This window comes from Chaetodon auriga, chromosome 3 (genome assembly GCF_051107435.1).
Source record: "Chaetodon auriga isolate fChaAug3 chromosome 3, fChaAug3.hap1, whole genome shotgun sequence".
Classification (NCBI taxonomy): Eukaryota; Metazoa; Chordata; class Actinopteri; order Chaetodontiformes; family Chaetodontidae; genus Chaetodon; species Chaetodon auriga.
The window spans coordinates 12,328,596-12,343,846 of NC_135076.1; the positions used below are offsets into that span (position 1 = coordinate 12,328,596).

General features: G+C 43.2%; 1 protein-coding gene across 2 annotated transcripts in view; it reads right to left on the bottom strand.

Moving 5' to 3' along the window:
- Window positions 1-2,170: 2,170 nt before the first annotated feature.
- Window positions 2,171-15,251, bottom strand: part of adamts10 (ADAM metallopeptidase with thrombospondin type 1 motif, 10) — a 42,457-nt gene continuing 29,376 nt past the window's right edge. For both annotated transcript variants that reach the window (XM_076727033.1, XM_076727034.1), the window contains 9 exons: window positions 13,200-13,323; window positions 9,937-10,017; window positions 9,333-9,496; window positions 9,095-9,221; window positions 7,658-7,787; window positions 7,280-7,484; window positions 6,295-6,471; window positions 6,007-6,172; window positions 2,171-5,537 (listed from right to left, as the gene is read on the bottom strand). In XM_076727033.1, coding sequence (XP_076583148.1) covers window positions 5,428-5,537; window positions 6,007-6,172; window positions 6,295-6,471; window positions 7,280-7,484; window positions 7,658-7,787; window positions 9,095-9,221; window positions 9,333-9,496; window positions 9,937-10,017; window positions 13,200-13,323 — 1,284 coding nt within the window. In that variant the 3' untranslated portion in view covers window positions 2,171-5,427. The remainder of the gene's footprint in view (window positions 5,538-6,006; window positions 6,173-6,294; window positions 6,472-7,279; window positions 7,485-7,657; window positions 7,788-9,094; window positions 9,222-9,332; window positions 9,497-9,936; window positions 10,018-13,199; window positions 13,324-15,251) is intronic.

Consider the following 15,251-nt stretch of genomic DNA (forward strand, 5'->3'; position numbering starts at 1 on the left):
TGTTTCAGTTGTCAGCTGCCGGCTCCACCCAGGCTGTGGTTACTTCACCGTGTGTTTGTGTTCAGAGAGGCTGCTGCTTCCAACGCCCATCATAATCGATGCAGGGTCACACAGAGTGCGTGTTTGTGTTTGTGTGTGTGTTTGTATGTGTGTGTGTGTGTGTGTGTGTTGTGTGTGTGTGGAGGTGTCAAACTGTTGGTTGTGTTTTATATCATTTTGAGTGAGAAGGTTTTCAAGTACCTGCATGGCAAACGTAGATCAGTGAGAATCTGCTCTGATTCATTCAGGCATGGGTTTAGAAACTTCTGAAAAGGAAGGGTGTGGGGGCCGGGGGTGGAGGGGCAGGCTGGGGCAAAGTGTTAAAGAAGGGGCCACATTTGTTTAGAAGTACAAATGTGTTCAGTATCACATTTAAAGTGCACATTATTAGCAGCTACATTGTTTATTCACTGCAATAAATGAATGAAATAAACAACTTTTTTTAATATCCTAATGTGAAATCATATCAATACATATCTGCTATTTGGAAGTTGAAATAGTCACACAGGCATGTCAGAGGCCCCCCACCCCTCCAACACAGGACCAATACACCCAAAAGAGACACAAATTACAACTTCGCTTACAGTCGTAGGTTGCTGGCTGGTCGTTTTGTGACATTTTACATATTTTTGTGGTAGATTTTTTGTCTCTTTGTGGTTGTTTTTCATCTCTTTGAGGTCAGTTTGCAACCCTTTGTGGTTTTGCATCGTTTTACTGCTTTTTGTGTCTAACTGAGATTTTGCATCGTGTGGTCAGTCTGCATCTTTGTGGTTGTTTCAAATCTCTTTTTGGTTGTCTTAAGTCTCCTTGTGGTCATTTGGCATCTTTTTGGTAATTTTGCAGCCTTTTGTGGTTGTTTTGTGTCTCTTTTGGCTTCTTTTATTCATAAATCTGTTCAGTCTGTTTATTGGAAGTCATTCTTTAGAAATGTATGTGTATGTATGTAAACTTTGTGTTCCTTTCAGAGCCTGTGATCGTGTTGGTGGATGGAACTTCAGTGATTAGTCAATTAGCCAAGTAGTTGATCAACAGAAAAAATAATCTGCAACCAGTTTTATAATCAAATAATTGTTTTTGTCATTTTTAAAGCGCGGCACGGTGGCGCAGCAGGTAGTTCGCGTGCCTAACAGCAAGGAGGTCTCTGGGTCAATCCCCAGGTCGGGCGTGTGAAGTTTGCATGTTCTTCCCGTGCATGAGTGGGTTCTCTCTGGGCACTCCGGCTTCCTCCCACAGACCAAAAACATGCTCACTCTAAATTGTCCATAGGTGTGACTGTGAGTGTGAATGGTTGAATGTCTGTCTATGTTGCCCTGCAATTGACTGGTGACCGGCTCAGGGTGTACCCCGCCTCTCGCCCATTGCCAGCTGGGATAGGCTCCAGCCCCCTACAACCCCGAAAGGGATACGCGGGTATAGAAGATGAATGAATGAATGAATGAATTTTTAAAGCAAAGCTGACAAAAATGTGAGGTTTTCCAGCTTCTCAAATTTGATGCCTTTCTCTATGAGTGTAAACTGGGTATGTTTGGGTTTTGGACTGTTGGACATATAGAACAAGACATGAGACAATGAATCACTTCATTTAGAAAATAATCAACAGATGAACTGACAATGTTAGTAATCATATGTTGCAGACTAAGTGTTTGGGTTCATCGCTGTATAACAAGATGTCTTTTTTCATACAACCACCAGGAGTCACTAAAGTCAAACAGTAACAAAAGGTCACAACAATTTTTTTGCCCATCAAGGAACCCCAAAAATGTCACTATCACAAACTTTTGTTTTCTTTCGTGCTTGTTGTGTTAGCCTGAAGTGTGTACAACAGAGTATACATGTAAAATCACACACACGCACACACACAAAATCAACTGACCCTATCTCGCCCTCTGTCATGAGGCATTTCTCAGCCTCGCTCAGACAACAGGAAGAAGTTGTTGCTTCATCTTTTCCATAAGAGCTGTCACATCCAGAAATAGACGACCATCACTGATGATCTCAACCTCTGTCTGGATGCTATTTTAAAAGCAGCACGGCCAAATGTTTGTAGTACTGATTCAAATATAAGTACACCACATGGATGAAGGAGGCTCCAATGACCAGATCTCATTTCTTGGAATCAACGATGCACCATGTTTAATCAATTTAATATTTCCTTTTAAAAAGATGTACATGGGGGACAAATGGATTCATCTTCTATAGTATTGAACAACATACAGTACATGTCATGTTATAATTAGCAATGTGAAAAACAAAAACAACAATTACCAGTACTGTCCCCTCTTATTTACTCAGATAAAACAGGCTCACTACTCAGTGTGAACCTTTATTATAGGCACCGGTAGTTACAGAGAAAAAAAAAGCCTTTGAGACTGGAAACTGGAAAAATCTCCGGTTATTACTCTGTGAAATATTTTCTGAAATGGTATGTGCAATCAAAAATGTTACAACTGGTATTTCCAACTTTTTTTTCCAACAGGGATGAGTTGGCTGTACACGCTGATGAAGAACTTTTAAATTAAATATTCTTATATCTGCTTACATGCTCCACGTGGATATATTAGCAGAGCTTTAGACTTTTTGAGACCCTACCCATGATCTAATAACCCCAAATTTTGGTTAAGTGCACCTAAAAGTTATTTGTTCTGAGATATGTCAAGGTGTTCCCACAACCCAAATATTTGCTTAATGCCACCAAAAATGGGTTATTTTTGTAATCCCCACATTGTTCAGAGTGATTGGAGAGGCCAATATGTGAAATCTTCACAATATTTGACCTAAAATCTTCCCAGTGGGCTGCATTATTGGCCCTTTAACCAAGTCCAGGAGTGTAAATTAAAAGCTTAAATTATGATAAAAATGAAAAAAGGAAGCTGCAGTCTTACACCTCAGGCCAGCTCTGCAGACTAATACTATTACAAAAGGCTCAAAATTGATTTCTGAATAACGATGACAGTGAACTAATAGCACCAATCCAAACCAAAGCACCACAAGAAAACAACAAACAAACATTGCAGCTAATCCCCATAAAGACATACTGTAGCTTCCTCTCTTTACAATGAAATTATGTGACATATAGTGTTCCACAGAGCTGCTATCAGCGGTGTTCAGTGTGAATGTGTGTGAAGAGTCCGACCACAGCAGAGTTCAGAGCACAGTGGACGTCACAGCGATGACTGATGTCTGACGCAGCAGTGCTAAAAGTGTTCTCTGCAGGATGGAGAAAGAGCTGAATCTGCTTCTTCAGGAAGAGTCAGTAAAAATGTAAAATAAATTTAGTCGTACAACAAGTGTCGGTCAGGTGACACGCTCCCTTTTTTGGGTCCTTAAAGAGATGACGTCGGTTCACACATCTGCCAAAATATCTGCTGCTTGGGCTGATCATTTCCAGGTTCTTTTTTTTTGATCAGTCATCATCTACATGAGTGATTCTTTAAAACAGCTATGATCAACACCAGTATATCAGATGACAACGTGAAAATAACGTGACGATATGAAAGGAGTCGCTCGTACTGATGAACCTACAGAACCTCTTGGCTTTGTGGAGCTTTACAGCGAGTTTCAGCTCATTTTTCAGCTGTCAGACTGTAACTTTGTGGTTTTTTCTGGTTCTCACCACTCATAACGTTGTTTCTGTCCTCAGCAGGCAGCTAATTTAAAACCCCACCGTAGACGAGCTGCTCAACTCCAAACAGCAGACAGAAGCAGTTAGCAACTAACTGGTGAACATAGTGGAGTGTGTAGCAGCTAAAGAGCAAAATATTTGCCTCAGGAGGTGGTGGAGACCAAAAGCAGAGCTAAAAGAGAGTGAAGGTGGCACTTCGATTCACAGGGTGGTCAGAAAAATGGCTCTAAGTGAAAGCAAACGTTGCTCAGTGACTGCTGGACGAGTAAATAAGCAACAGTTTTGCCATATCAACTTGAAGGTGATATGTCACCGTTTATAGCCTGTTTCCACTGCCCCCAAGTGGCCAAAAAAATATCACACCAGAGGTTTAAATTAGCTCTAACTTATAAAAGTTTGTGGCAGAAATCTTTTCACACCAGCCTGAATGATGGTTGCAGACAGCCATGAATACATCAGATCTGCGCCACAAAGAAATCAGATCTTTTATGTGCGTGTAAATCCATCCTCAGATTAGCACTCCTACTATAAAAACCTCTCAGAAAGCAGCGCGGTCAGAGGTCTTCACTCCTCCTTACTGGACCTGTTCCTGCTGGCAGAGCTGACTCACTGTGTCTCACTGTGCTCTGAATTTCCACTCACAGTAAAAGTTACAAGCACTGTTGAATGAGTGGTAACATGTGGCAAAAATAACGCCCCCCCCCCCCCAAAAAAAAGAAAAGAAATTAACAGCAAGGCCCCGCGCTGAGGGATCTTCAGATAATGACACTGAGCCGAGCTGTTAAAGTTCTTTTTTGAAGACTTTATGCACAAGCTGCCACAGTCTGCAGCCACAACACAAAATAACATCCTAAAATCTGAAAATGTCCTGGTGAGTCAGCACTGGCTTTGCTCACATTACTAAGGCAGTGTCTGTGTGTCCTGTGCACCGTGAAGCACTGGTTTACTGTAGAGTTGATAACATTTAAGCATTTAAGCACCTAACCAAAATGGCAAGACTATGGCGGGTTCACTGCAGTGACACATTTATAGCTTCCACAGAGGCATCAAGTCAAATCACATCAAAACAGACATAAAATACAAAAGTCCTCGGACTGCTGACACTTTGTGCAAATCAAACTCTGCTCATACTTCAGCTGGATAACAGCGAGGACTTGATGAATACGTTGATATGGAACAAAGCAATGGCATAAAACAATGTGGTCAAGTAACAACTATTAGATAACATAGAAATCTTTCATTTTATAGCATAAGATATTCCTTTTCATGGGCAAAGATATCTGGAAATCATTTTCTTTACAAAGTGGATTTTTAAATTCATAACTAAACAAATATCACCTGTGAACAAACAGGTTTAAGAGAGTACTGCGACCAGCTCTGCGGCCAGAGTGAAATATAGTAGCACCAAAATATTACAACAGAGGGATTGTTTCGAAAGACAGAGAGAGAAGGTCCATCCTAAAAGACGATGGAGGGAAGTCACTCTCTCCCTCTCTCTGTCTCTCTCGGTTTCAGCAGCCCTCCCTCCAGTGGAATGTATAACGCTGCTCGGCCCGGAGAGGCGTCTGGTTTGGATTCTGGCTGGAAAAAGGTCCCTCTTAACAGTTACAGGACCAGGTGTCAGTCCAACAGCGTCCCAGTTAGATCTCACACTCCTCTGACAGAGTCAGTGCGAGGGCTGCTGTTACAAGGCTCAGTGGGAGGGTTTTCAGGCTTACTGTGAGTGTGACCCAAAGGTGGATGCTCTGAGTTTCATGGTGTCCAGGTCAGTGTCCCTGGCAGGTCTTGCAGCACATTTGCCTGAAATATGGCCGGCTGCAGAACTTGAACCTGAGCACCAGGGGGCAGTAGGCCACAGTGTTCACATCTTTGCACTCTGCAGGAAGACAAACAAGAAAAAGCTTCATTACTACATTAGAATAATACATTTTCACAGCACATCCTTTAGGGATGTCAGTCAAAAGACCAAGCATATAATCCCTTTTATCCATTTTATTATATAATATATATATATTATATTGTATAAGACTTTCACTACTTTCAAAGAATGACAGAAATCCTCTGACAATTGGCTTGTGGATTAAAGAATTAATTAACTTCTTGATGCTTGAGTTAAAAATACTCAAACACATCAATTTGTACGGTTAACTACAATGGGTCACTAATATCCTATTGCACAGATAACTATCACAAGCTGCATTGGCAGCTCGTACTTTTATACTCACTGCACTTTGAGTTGGATATTTTCAAGTTAAATCTGACTTGATGACACCCTCTCAGCGCTTCAAAAATTGTTCTTTCTATGAAACGTGAGAAGCTGCATGGAGTGAGTTTTGAGCTCTGACCTTCGGGGTTGTCTGTACTGATGGGCAGACTGAGGTCACATTTGCTCTTGCACTGCTGCATGGCTGCTGGCCGCTGATGTTCCAGACACTCATTGGACGGCTGGCCGGTGTGGGTCAGACACTGCACCGAACGCATCTCTTGACCCAGACCACACTTGGCAGAACACTAAGACGCATAAATGCATTCAGCAAAACAAATATTTGAACTGGGGATTGTTTTTAAGTACAAAACACACTGAGTTGTATAAAAATGTCCCACTGCAACCGTAAACCAAAAGCCTGTCTCACCTCTCCCCAGGGACCCATCACCCACTGAGGGGGAGGGCAGCGCTGCAGGTTACAGCGCACCCTGGAGGTGGGCCGGCCATGTTTGGGGCACTTGGACTCTGGCAGCGTGTCACCACTCTCCCCGCTCTTACACAAGACCACACGGTGCCTGTAGCCAGGACCACAGCTGGGCGTGCACTGATGGAGGAGGAGGGAGAAAACAGGCAAAACATCAGGCAGGAGGGCAGGGAGATGGAGGCGAGGGGAGGGTGCAGCAGGGGGTCAGTGCGGTCATAAGCATGCAAGAAGAAATCTTCTTAATCCACTCAGCAGAGGGCAGCAGCTGTATAAGAAACAAGGTCAAGAGCCTGCTTAGTTCCTGTAAATCAGCTGGACATAATTCCTCTTCAGTGTGTGCCATCACTACATTACACAAGACGTCAGAGTAAAGTTGAACACTGCAGCACTTCTGACACCAGTTAATTTGGTTTCAGTTCAACCTGAACTGTGAGAAAAGAGTTTCTCTCCAAGAACATAGTGGGATATGAGAGGATGGACTTTTCAGGCCTGTTGTAGTTAAAGAACACAGGAAAAAGTCAACAAGACGCGTCTTAAAAGAGTTTTTAACATGTCTGCACAGCTACAAAGACAAACGACACCCTTTAACTCCCACAGACTTCTCAAACTAACGGTCAGAAATAAAAATAGGTCAGACAATTCCCACTTGACAAGTGTAACAATATGCATTCATGACTGCAACAACATGTTCAGTGTGATGTATTTGTCTGCTCCGTGCCTCTGTTGTGCATTTCATGGTTTAGGTACTCTTACTTTCTCCTGGCAGATGTTTGGGTTTCTTAGGTTCAAATGGAAAATAAACTATTGCTTCATCCAAGTGGAATTCTGCAGAAAACTCAAGTATTGGTTGAAATTCAGCCATGAATTGACTAAAAAACACTGCAGGACTGCATACAGACCACATGCATGACAGGAGATGTCTGCCTACCTCTGACCAGTCCAGGGCCAGCCATTCAGGGGGGCAGCTGTGGTTGCTGCAGGGCTCAGTGAGAGAGGGGCGTAGGGGGGCACACGCTGAGTCATCCAGGACCTTCTCCTCTGTCCCAGATATCCTCCTTTTACATAACACCTCCCGTGTCCGCAGGCCACCGTTACAGCTGCGGCTGCACTCTGACCACTCTCCTGTCCACCAGCTAGGGGAAGAGAGGAGCCCTTAGTTTGTTTTTAACTTCCTCATTTGCATTGAATAATATGGTGTGGAAGCACTACAGAAGGTAATTATACTGTACAAACAGAAATCATAGGTAGGAAGACTCAGGCAGAGATACATTTATATACATGAAGACAACGGTGAGAAACGACCCACCTTGGGGAGCATGGCTCAGTATTGCAGGATCGTCTCTTCTCTTTGGGTTTGTTCCTCTTGTCACAGAAGTGGTTGTAGACGACTGAGTGATCTGTTTGCTTCTTGCACACCACCTGCTGGATCTGCACACCTGACCACAGGCGAGACAGCATGGAACAAATGTGTAAAAGGACATGTTATTTGTTTTGAACTCACACTTGAACTTGCCACACTGTTGACATTAATTATGTGGGTAAGTTTTAAATAATTCCACTTAAAAACTCAACATGTGTCTGTGGCCACATGTGTCCAATCCTACTCTGGTGGCATTTTTGCGGTTTACTGGCAGCAAAAATAAAAGTCTATCCTCCAGATGTGTTACAAAGCGCATCAAAAATACCATCAAAGGAGAGATACAATGTCTGATATTTACTGATTTAATTTCCATGTCACGGTCTTGGCCAAAGAGGCTACTTTTCATCTCTTGTCTCAAGTGACATGTACGTTATAAAATTTACAAACATAAGAAATATGTCCTATAAAAACCTGAGCTGATAAACTGCTTCTTCACCTCATATATACAAAGAAACATTGACTCGGGCTCCTACTTTCTAACTGTGTGAAAATGAGATGCCTGAAATTATTTCAGGAAAAAAGATTTCACAACAAAAGTACCCTAATTTCCAAAAAATTGCCACTACCTCGCTAAATGCTCACCCTCCACGTCCTCACATCCTGCCCTTCACATTACCGCAAGTGGAAGAACATGTTTTGTTGGAGGGGAAAATTAGCTGTTCTCAGGTAAAGCAACACGGATCATTAATTCACAAAGGCCAGAGATGAGAAGGCAGATTGACTGTGTGTGATATCTCCAAAAAAGCCTCAGAGCCTGCGAGCTGCTCAAGTGCCTCTGGCCTCAACATGGATTCCACAAACGCTTCAGTCCCATGGCCTGCCTGGGTCAGTGTTCGTCTACAGCAGCGTTCTCATAGGCATCTGTGTGTTTGTACATCCATGTGAGAGAGAGATGGGGCCAGACTACTTCTTGGCTGGGTGCAGTGACTTCAAGGAGTCTTCCTGAATAAGCAAATTTCCAAAGCCGTTTAACAACCCTGTAAACCACATTTAAATGAATCAAATCTAACCCAAAGTAGCTGACACTAATCTTTGTAACTGACCCAAATAGATGTTTTAGCAATTTAATCCGTACTCTTAGCGTGACATCTGTGGCATGAGAGTGGAATCAAGTTACAGGGACACAAATCTGTTCACACAATGACGTCATGAGGAATAACCACACATGGTTGGGAATCAAACGTTGTTTCAGGAAAAACCATTCGATTTGAAGACCTGGAGTAGACATGTAGTGGTTATGTTTAAGGTTAATGCAAAGCCCCTCTAAATGACAGTTTGCGTGTGTGTGTGTGTGTGTGTGTGTGTGTGTGTGTGTGTGTCTACCTCCAGCGCAGAGGGCTGAGCAGCGTGACCAGGAGGTGTAGTGCCAGGAAAAGCCGGTCAGAGGATCCCTGTTCAGAGGGGGGTTGAAACGATAGTGGATCCCTGGGTTCTCCTCCCTCACCAGGACCTACACGAACACACAACCAAACATTTAACGCTGCACACTGATGGAAGTTTTTGGACTTTGTTTGTTTGTTTGTTTAAGAGGACCCGTTTTGGGGTTTCTTTCTATTCGCACCATGACAATCAGGGTCATATTCGTTGGTCCAAGAGCTTCAAGAGTTTCTGGTCCGTCAGTGGGCCGCCTGTAGTGGAAGGCGGTACCGGCAATATCGAACCTGCGCGGCGTGTCAATGGTCAGCTTCCCATTGATAAAGTACTGGTCCCCCTTACTCTTCAGCACTGGGACACAGGGGAGGGAGAAATATGTTGGAGACAGTAAAGTAAAAAGAAGAAATAAATGGACTTATCATAAGAAGCAGACTAAAAGCTAACATCTTCCCCTTTCCTCCAGCGTTAAAGCTAAATTTGTATTCATGCAATGTTAGCATATTTGTAAGAACTGGAAAACCTCCGGTTATCCAGTAATGTCCAGAACACTCAAGCTGAAAGAGTAGCACCTAAAAGGCATTCAGCTATCACTGTTCTTAGTAACACCTGTGCTTTTCCTGCTATAGCAACTCAGAGGGTCTGATGTGAAAAAGGCCTGTTGATGCAGAGATGTTAAACTGAAACAATAAAAGACAGCAAATTTCCCAAAACGCTGGAGTATTCTGGGAGAGGTTAAGACATTCAGACACATCTTATTGCAATAAGAAACATCAGTTTGAATGCTACCTTACCAAGGTAGTTGAGGGAGATGTTGAGTTCTTGTATGTGGATAAACACTGATCCTTTAGGAATTCTGACCACCTCCTCATAACCTGAGACACACACAGACCCACACAAAGTCAAAAAATGAAAGTAAGGTGAAGGAGGTTTATTCACTGGGGGGTCAGGGGGAGCGATGCATGAGTAGTGTTAAGCTCTGTGGGACACCGATGGACTAAGCAGAGGCTTCAGATTCCAGCTGCATTCCTGGGCAGCCGGCCTTAGCTGCCCTGCTCGGCTCTTTGCTAGAGAGCGAGAGCTTGGCCAAGACCTGGCCTGCACTCTCTTCTTCTTCTCTCTATTCCCTCCATCTGTTTTGGTCCGTTGTCCCCATTCTTTTTATACTCATCTCACCTTCACTTGGCCCCGCTCTGCTTTTCTCAGCTCTGCTCTGCTGTCCAGCCAGCAGGCCACTGCAGCCCTGTAAATAACTTCAGCCTCACTAGAGGCAGAAGGAATAAAAAAAAATGAAGGAATGAAACAATTCCTTCCAGCGCTTTGACCACAAGAGGAAAGGAGAGGTTTGGCTCGTGACCTCTCTGTGGAGCTCTGAGAGGTGGGACTGACCCTGCTTTAGGTTTCTAGATGGAGGCATGGAGGATTAGTGGGACAGAGTATGAGGGTTTTGGCCACAGGCACAGACACACAGAGAGCAAAAGTGCGAGAAGAGTGTGTTCTTCTGTTAACAATCAGGGACCTGTGTGGTAAACAGACAGCTAAGGAGCTGCAAACCCCCGGCCCCTGACACTTCAGTAACCCCTCACCGCCTACCAGAGCCACAGGCTGGACAGATGGGAAGAGACTTAAGGGGATATTATTGCTTCTAAGCTGAGAGTACAGACCAAGAATTAAGTAACACAGAAACTTCACTTTAATGGGATGTAAGGAACTCCATTGGTCGTTCATGTATTTTCATTTCTTTTTCTTTTCTTTTTTTTTTCACTGTTTTACAGTGTGAGTTCAATGGTTTGGCTTGGTCCCAGACCATATTTAAATCACTTGAGCAGAGTTCTGGCTAAAGGCTTTAGGAGTTCAGAGAAATTAAAAGCTTGTTGTAGACATGACTGAGTGATTCTGACAGTCATAAATCTTTCTGTGCCCAGAATAAATCTCCAATCCTGGCCCTGGAGTTTGAGTTTAGTTAGAGATGAGATGCTGCAGTTTTGACAAAGTCGCAAGTTGAGTTTAGACTTTTAGGACTTTTGACAGGTCAAGTATGTAGTTTAAACTCAAATGAACTCAGTTTGGCGGATTTTATACGACATTATATGACCAAAAGTATGTTGACACTCCTGTACATATCTTGAACCGTGACTTAAACCCCATTTAACACCTCCGCGATGAATCGGAACACTGACTGAGAGCCAGGCCTTTATTGTAGGATTGGAAATTGTAGGAGCCAGCATGTTCGGAGTTGGACCCATAGTAGGGAGTAAAAGTCAGGACATCTCTAACTCTGCTACACTGTTTTTGACAATTCTTTTAACTGGTCTCTTGCAATTTCCCCAGCTTTCGGGAAGTGCAATACAAAATGGCTGCAGCTTTAATAGCAGCACTGACCATAGACACAATCCCCAGATCACACACGACGAACCACCAACATTTCGACTTCAGCCTTACAAACAGATTTTTTTTAGGCCAACGATAATGTCAGATATTTTGAGGGTAGTTGAGACTTCAGCTAGGGTTGACAGACTGGCCTGGTCAATGTGGTCCACAACGCAGCTGCCTGTTCAGGGTGCGTCCCCTCTGAGGAATCCTGGAAGGGGGTGAGTGGTGTTGACAGTTGGGTGAGAAAGTCTGAAATTGGTGTTGTGGGGAGAAATGTAACCCAGAATAGATCCAAAAGCAGCCGGACCTCAAGCCACACTGGTTGGACCTCAACTAAATCTGTCTGCCACGTGTCCTTGAGTGGCTGGTGGATAAATATATGTATGCATATACGTGTATGGCACATATATGTGTATATTTATTTGTGCTTCCTCATGGGCTAAGAGTTATTCATGGAGTTCTTGCCTTGTCTTCTTGGGGATCTTGGCTTGGCTTGGCAACCATAGATGATGTGTATCTGTGATACTGAGCTTGCTTAAGTGACTGTACTTTTCATTTCCTCACTGTATAAGGTACGAATGGAATCTTAATCTAAAGATGTTTTTACCTTTATCTACGACATAGATCCAATCATGGTGCCAAACGGCCTCCCTGAAGTATCCCCCAGTATTTTATGACCCTACAGCTGCGTTTGATACTGTTGATTATAACATTTTATTCACTTGACTTAATAATCATGTTGGACTACGTGGCTTAGCTCGAGTGATTGAAATCACATCTCTCTGATTGGCATTTTTCTGCTAAAACTGGCAGCTTGATTTCCTACCTCAGGGGTCGATTCTGAGCCCCGCTCTTTTCTTTCATGTATATGTTCCCCTTGGCCACCTAATTAGTAGACATAATATGTTGTTTCATTTCAATGCAGACGCAGTTATATCTTGCTGTAAACCATACACAAAGCTTCTATTGATGGATAGAAAAATCTGAAAGGTAAGGCCTTCCAGTAAGGATTCAAAGGACTGCGCAAGAATTCACCGACATAATACTAAAAGATTTGTCCCCTGTGGTCATAAAAAAACTGCTTGATGGAGACATAATGATGGATGGGACTAGTGACTGTTACTATCTGTAATGCCAACTTTAAATCTGGGCTGCATCAACTCTCAACTGTTGTATATACACATCATTTATCTCCAGCATTCATCAGAAATACCCCTTACAGCAGGTGCTGAAATAAATGATTGTCTTGCAGCAATGTGGAGTTTGTTGGCTTTATCAAATAAATAACTGTAACAGTATGCTGCTGTGAACAGAGTTTGCATGTGAAAGAACAATTATACGATACATTTTGAATGTCTGGGGTATCCTAACTCACATTGCTGGGCAACTTTCCAAGATACATTCACACTCGAAAGTATCAGAATCCAAACGTTGCATGTGCTCATTTTTGAGACAACAGAACGATTGTGTTGCATAACTTCTCGTGGTAAATGCCTCACGTTAACCTAATCTGATTCTCAAGAGAGTGGAGACTGTTCCAAATCCACTTTAACCCACTCTGCCCGCTTGCCAATAAAATCAAGACAGACAAAATCTTTATCTCTTTCTGCAGAAACCTCTGTGGCAGCAGCTCTCAAAAGAAAACTGATGAGATGATTAGTGCTGATGTGTTTTAGTTGTGTACCTCCTTCGGGCAGCGAGTCGTTGAAGAGTCCCTCCACAGACACACAGCTGCTCCCGTCACCCCCGCAGATCCGGCATCGGTCCTCGCGAACGTCCGAGCCAAGGATACGATCACAGCCTACGTGCTGCAAGAAGGGAGAGACGAGTGAGCTGCAGCGTCACTCAGGGTCATGGGTGAAGGGGCATAGTCAGTAAATTGAGAGGTGTCAGAGGCCAGCTGAGGGATTACCTTTAATCTCTTCCAGACCATTTTTCCAAAACACAGAAATATCAGATGGTAAGCCCAGATGTGTTTTCTGATCCTGAGCAGACATAATGCTCTTAGGTTGCTAAACTCATGGCTGTCGACATAAATAAGCTTCATGATGAGCGAAGCAGGTGGTTTTACTCAAAGTCTTTAACAGTGAACCAAACCTAAACAAAAGTGCAGAGAATGAATGGCAACTGCTCTCATTCTCATATATTCATATGACAGTTGCTTATTGTAGCGAGGGATAATGAGTCTTAAGTTTATTATTGCTTTTACACTGATTAGATCACAGTTCAAAACTAAATCCAGAGCCGAAACTGTGAGTCACCTCGTGGTTATCTGGTGGCTTTACAGTGTGGGTCGTTGTGAGTTACTAAAGTTTAAAATGATATAGGTCCAAACTAATTGGAGGCCTCTAGTGTCTACATCCAGTCGCTGTTTCCTACAGCTCATTGGGGCCAATGGCACAAAGCAGAATGTATCCAAAATTGCTGCATTGAAATATCAGTGAGAGATGGCATATTTTCTAACTGCTCCAAGGACAAAGTATTTTTTTCTTTTTTCCCTTGTTTTCTGATATTGTTGAAAACAAGGGAAATGTGTTAGCTAAAACTGTGATTAGGAGAGTAAATATGTACCCCAAGATGCTGAGCCAGAGACACTAGACGTGCGCTTTGACTTATTGTGCCTGTAAGAAACTCCAATCATTTTGAAAATGACACATCAACTGCAACGAAACCCGAACTAACTCAGACTTCCTGCACAGTTTCTTAAAAGAAAGTCTAGGCTGCAACTGTCTCGACTTCAAAGCTTGAAATTTCTTCTGCTCTGTCCTCTACACTTTACCACTGTGATAGATTAGCAGGTGAAAGCGCTGTGAGAGCACAGCCTTCATCTGGATTCACTTAGTCTATTAATTTCATGAAAGGACAGGTGTTGCTAATATTTTGTACACTCTGGTCCAAGGCTGGATTTACTGAGGTCTACTATCAGTTTTGTAGGGAAACTGATCGGCCTCTGAAAAGGAGGCACAGGAATCGTCGCACGTTTACTTCAGCATTAACATCCATATCAACAACCTCCACCAACACCTGCTCCACCTGTCTCCCTCTCTCTATCCCCCCACTGATTGTGGTGCTGTGTGTACCCTGTGTAGTCCTTGATCTGTCTTACACTTCATTTCCATTTTGCTAATGTATTAATAATTACATATATGCTAAAGAGCTCATAGAAATCCCACCTCTGAACTTAAGAGCTCCTCTTTACTGGCAGTGTGTGTCTGGAGGGCAGTACCAGGCGCAGTCCACGAGTTGACTGCGTAATGAGCTCCAGTACAGTAAATCAGACGCTGAACACACACAGACTGTGGCCGCAAACTCAGCAGAAACCACATTAGCACAATGCCATTTTCTTAGTAAACCTGGCCCTCTATATTGTGTCCAACAGATCCGGGAAAGAGGGGCTCTGGCAGATGTGCTTTTCGTCTGCAGCGGCATGTTGTGTTCAACTGGACCATCTGTTCCCAGATTCTTTCTCTACCTCCCACACTTGTTCTCTCCTCCTGTTTCTCCCGTCTCCTCATTGTCAGACTCCACCTTTGGAACTGAAACCGGCAAATAATGGCTGCAAACAAGAGGTTCCTCCACAGTTTGTTTGTCTTATGTGTACAAAAAATATATGAGAGGTAAGATGATAGAGCAGAAGGATGGGGAGGGAGGAAGCTCAGAGTGGATTGCAGACAGAGTAGCTGGGAGAAAGGAAGGGAAAGCGGAAAAAAAGGAGGGATAGTGAGAGACAAATGAG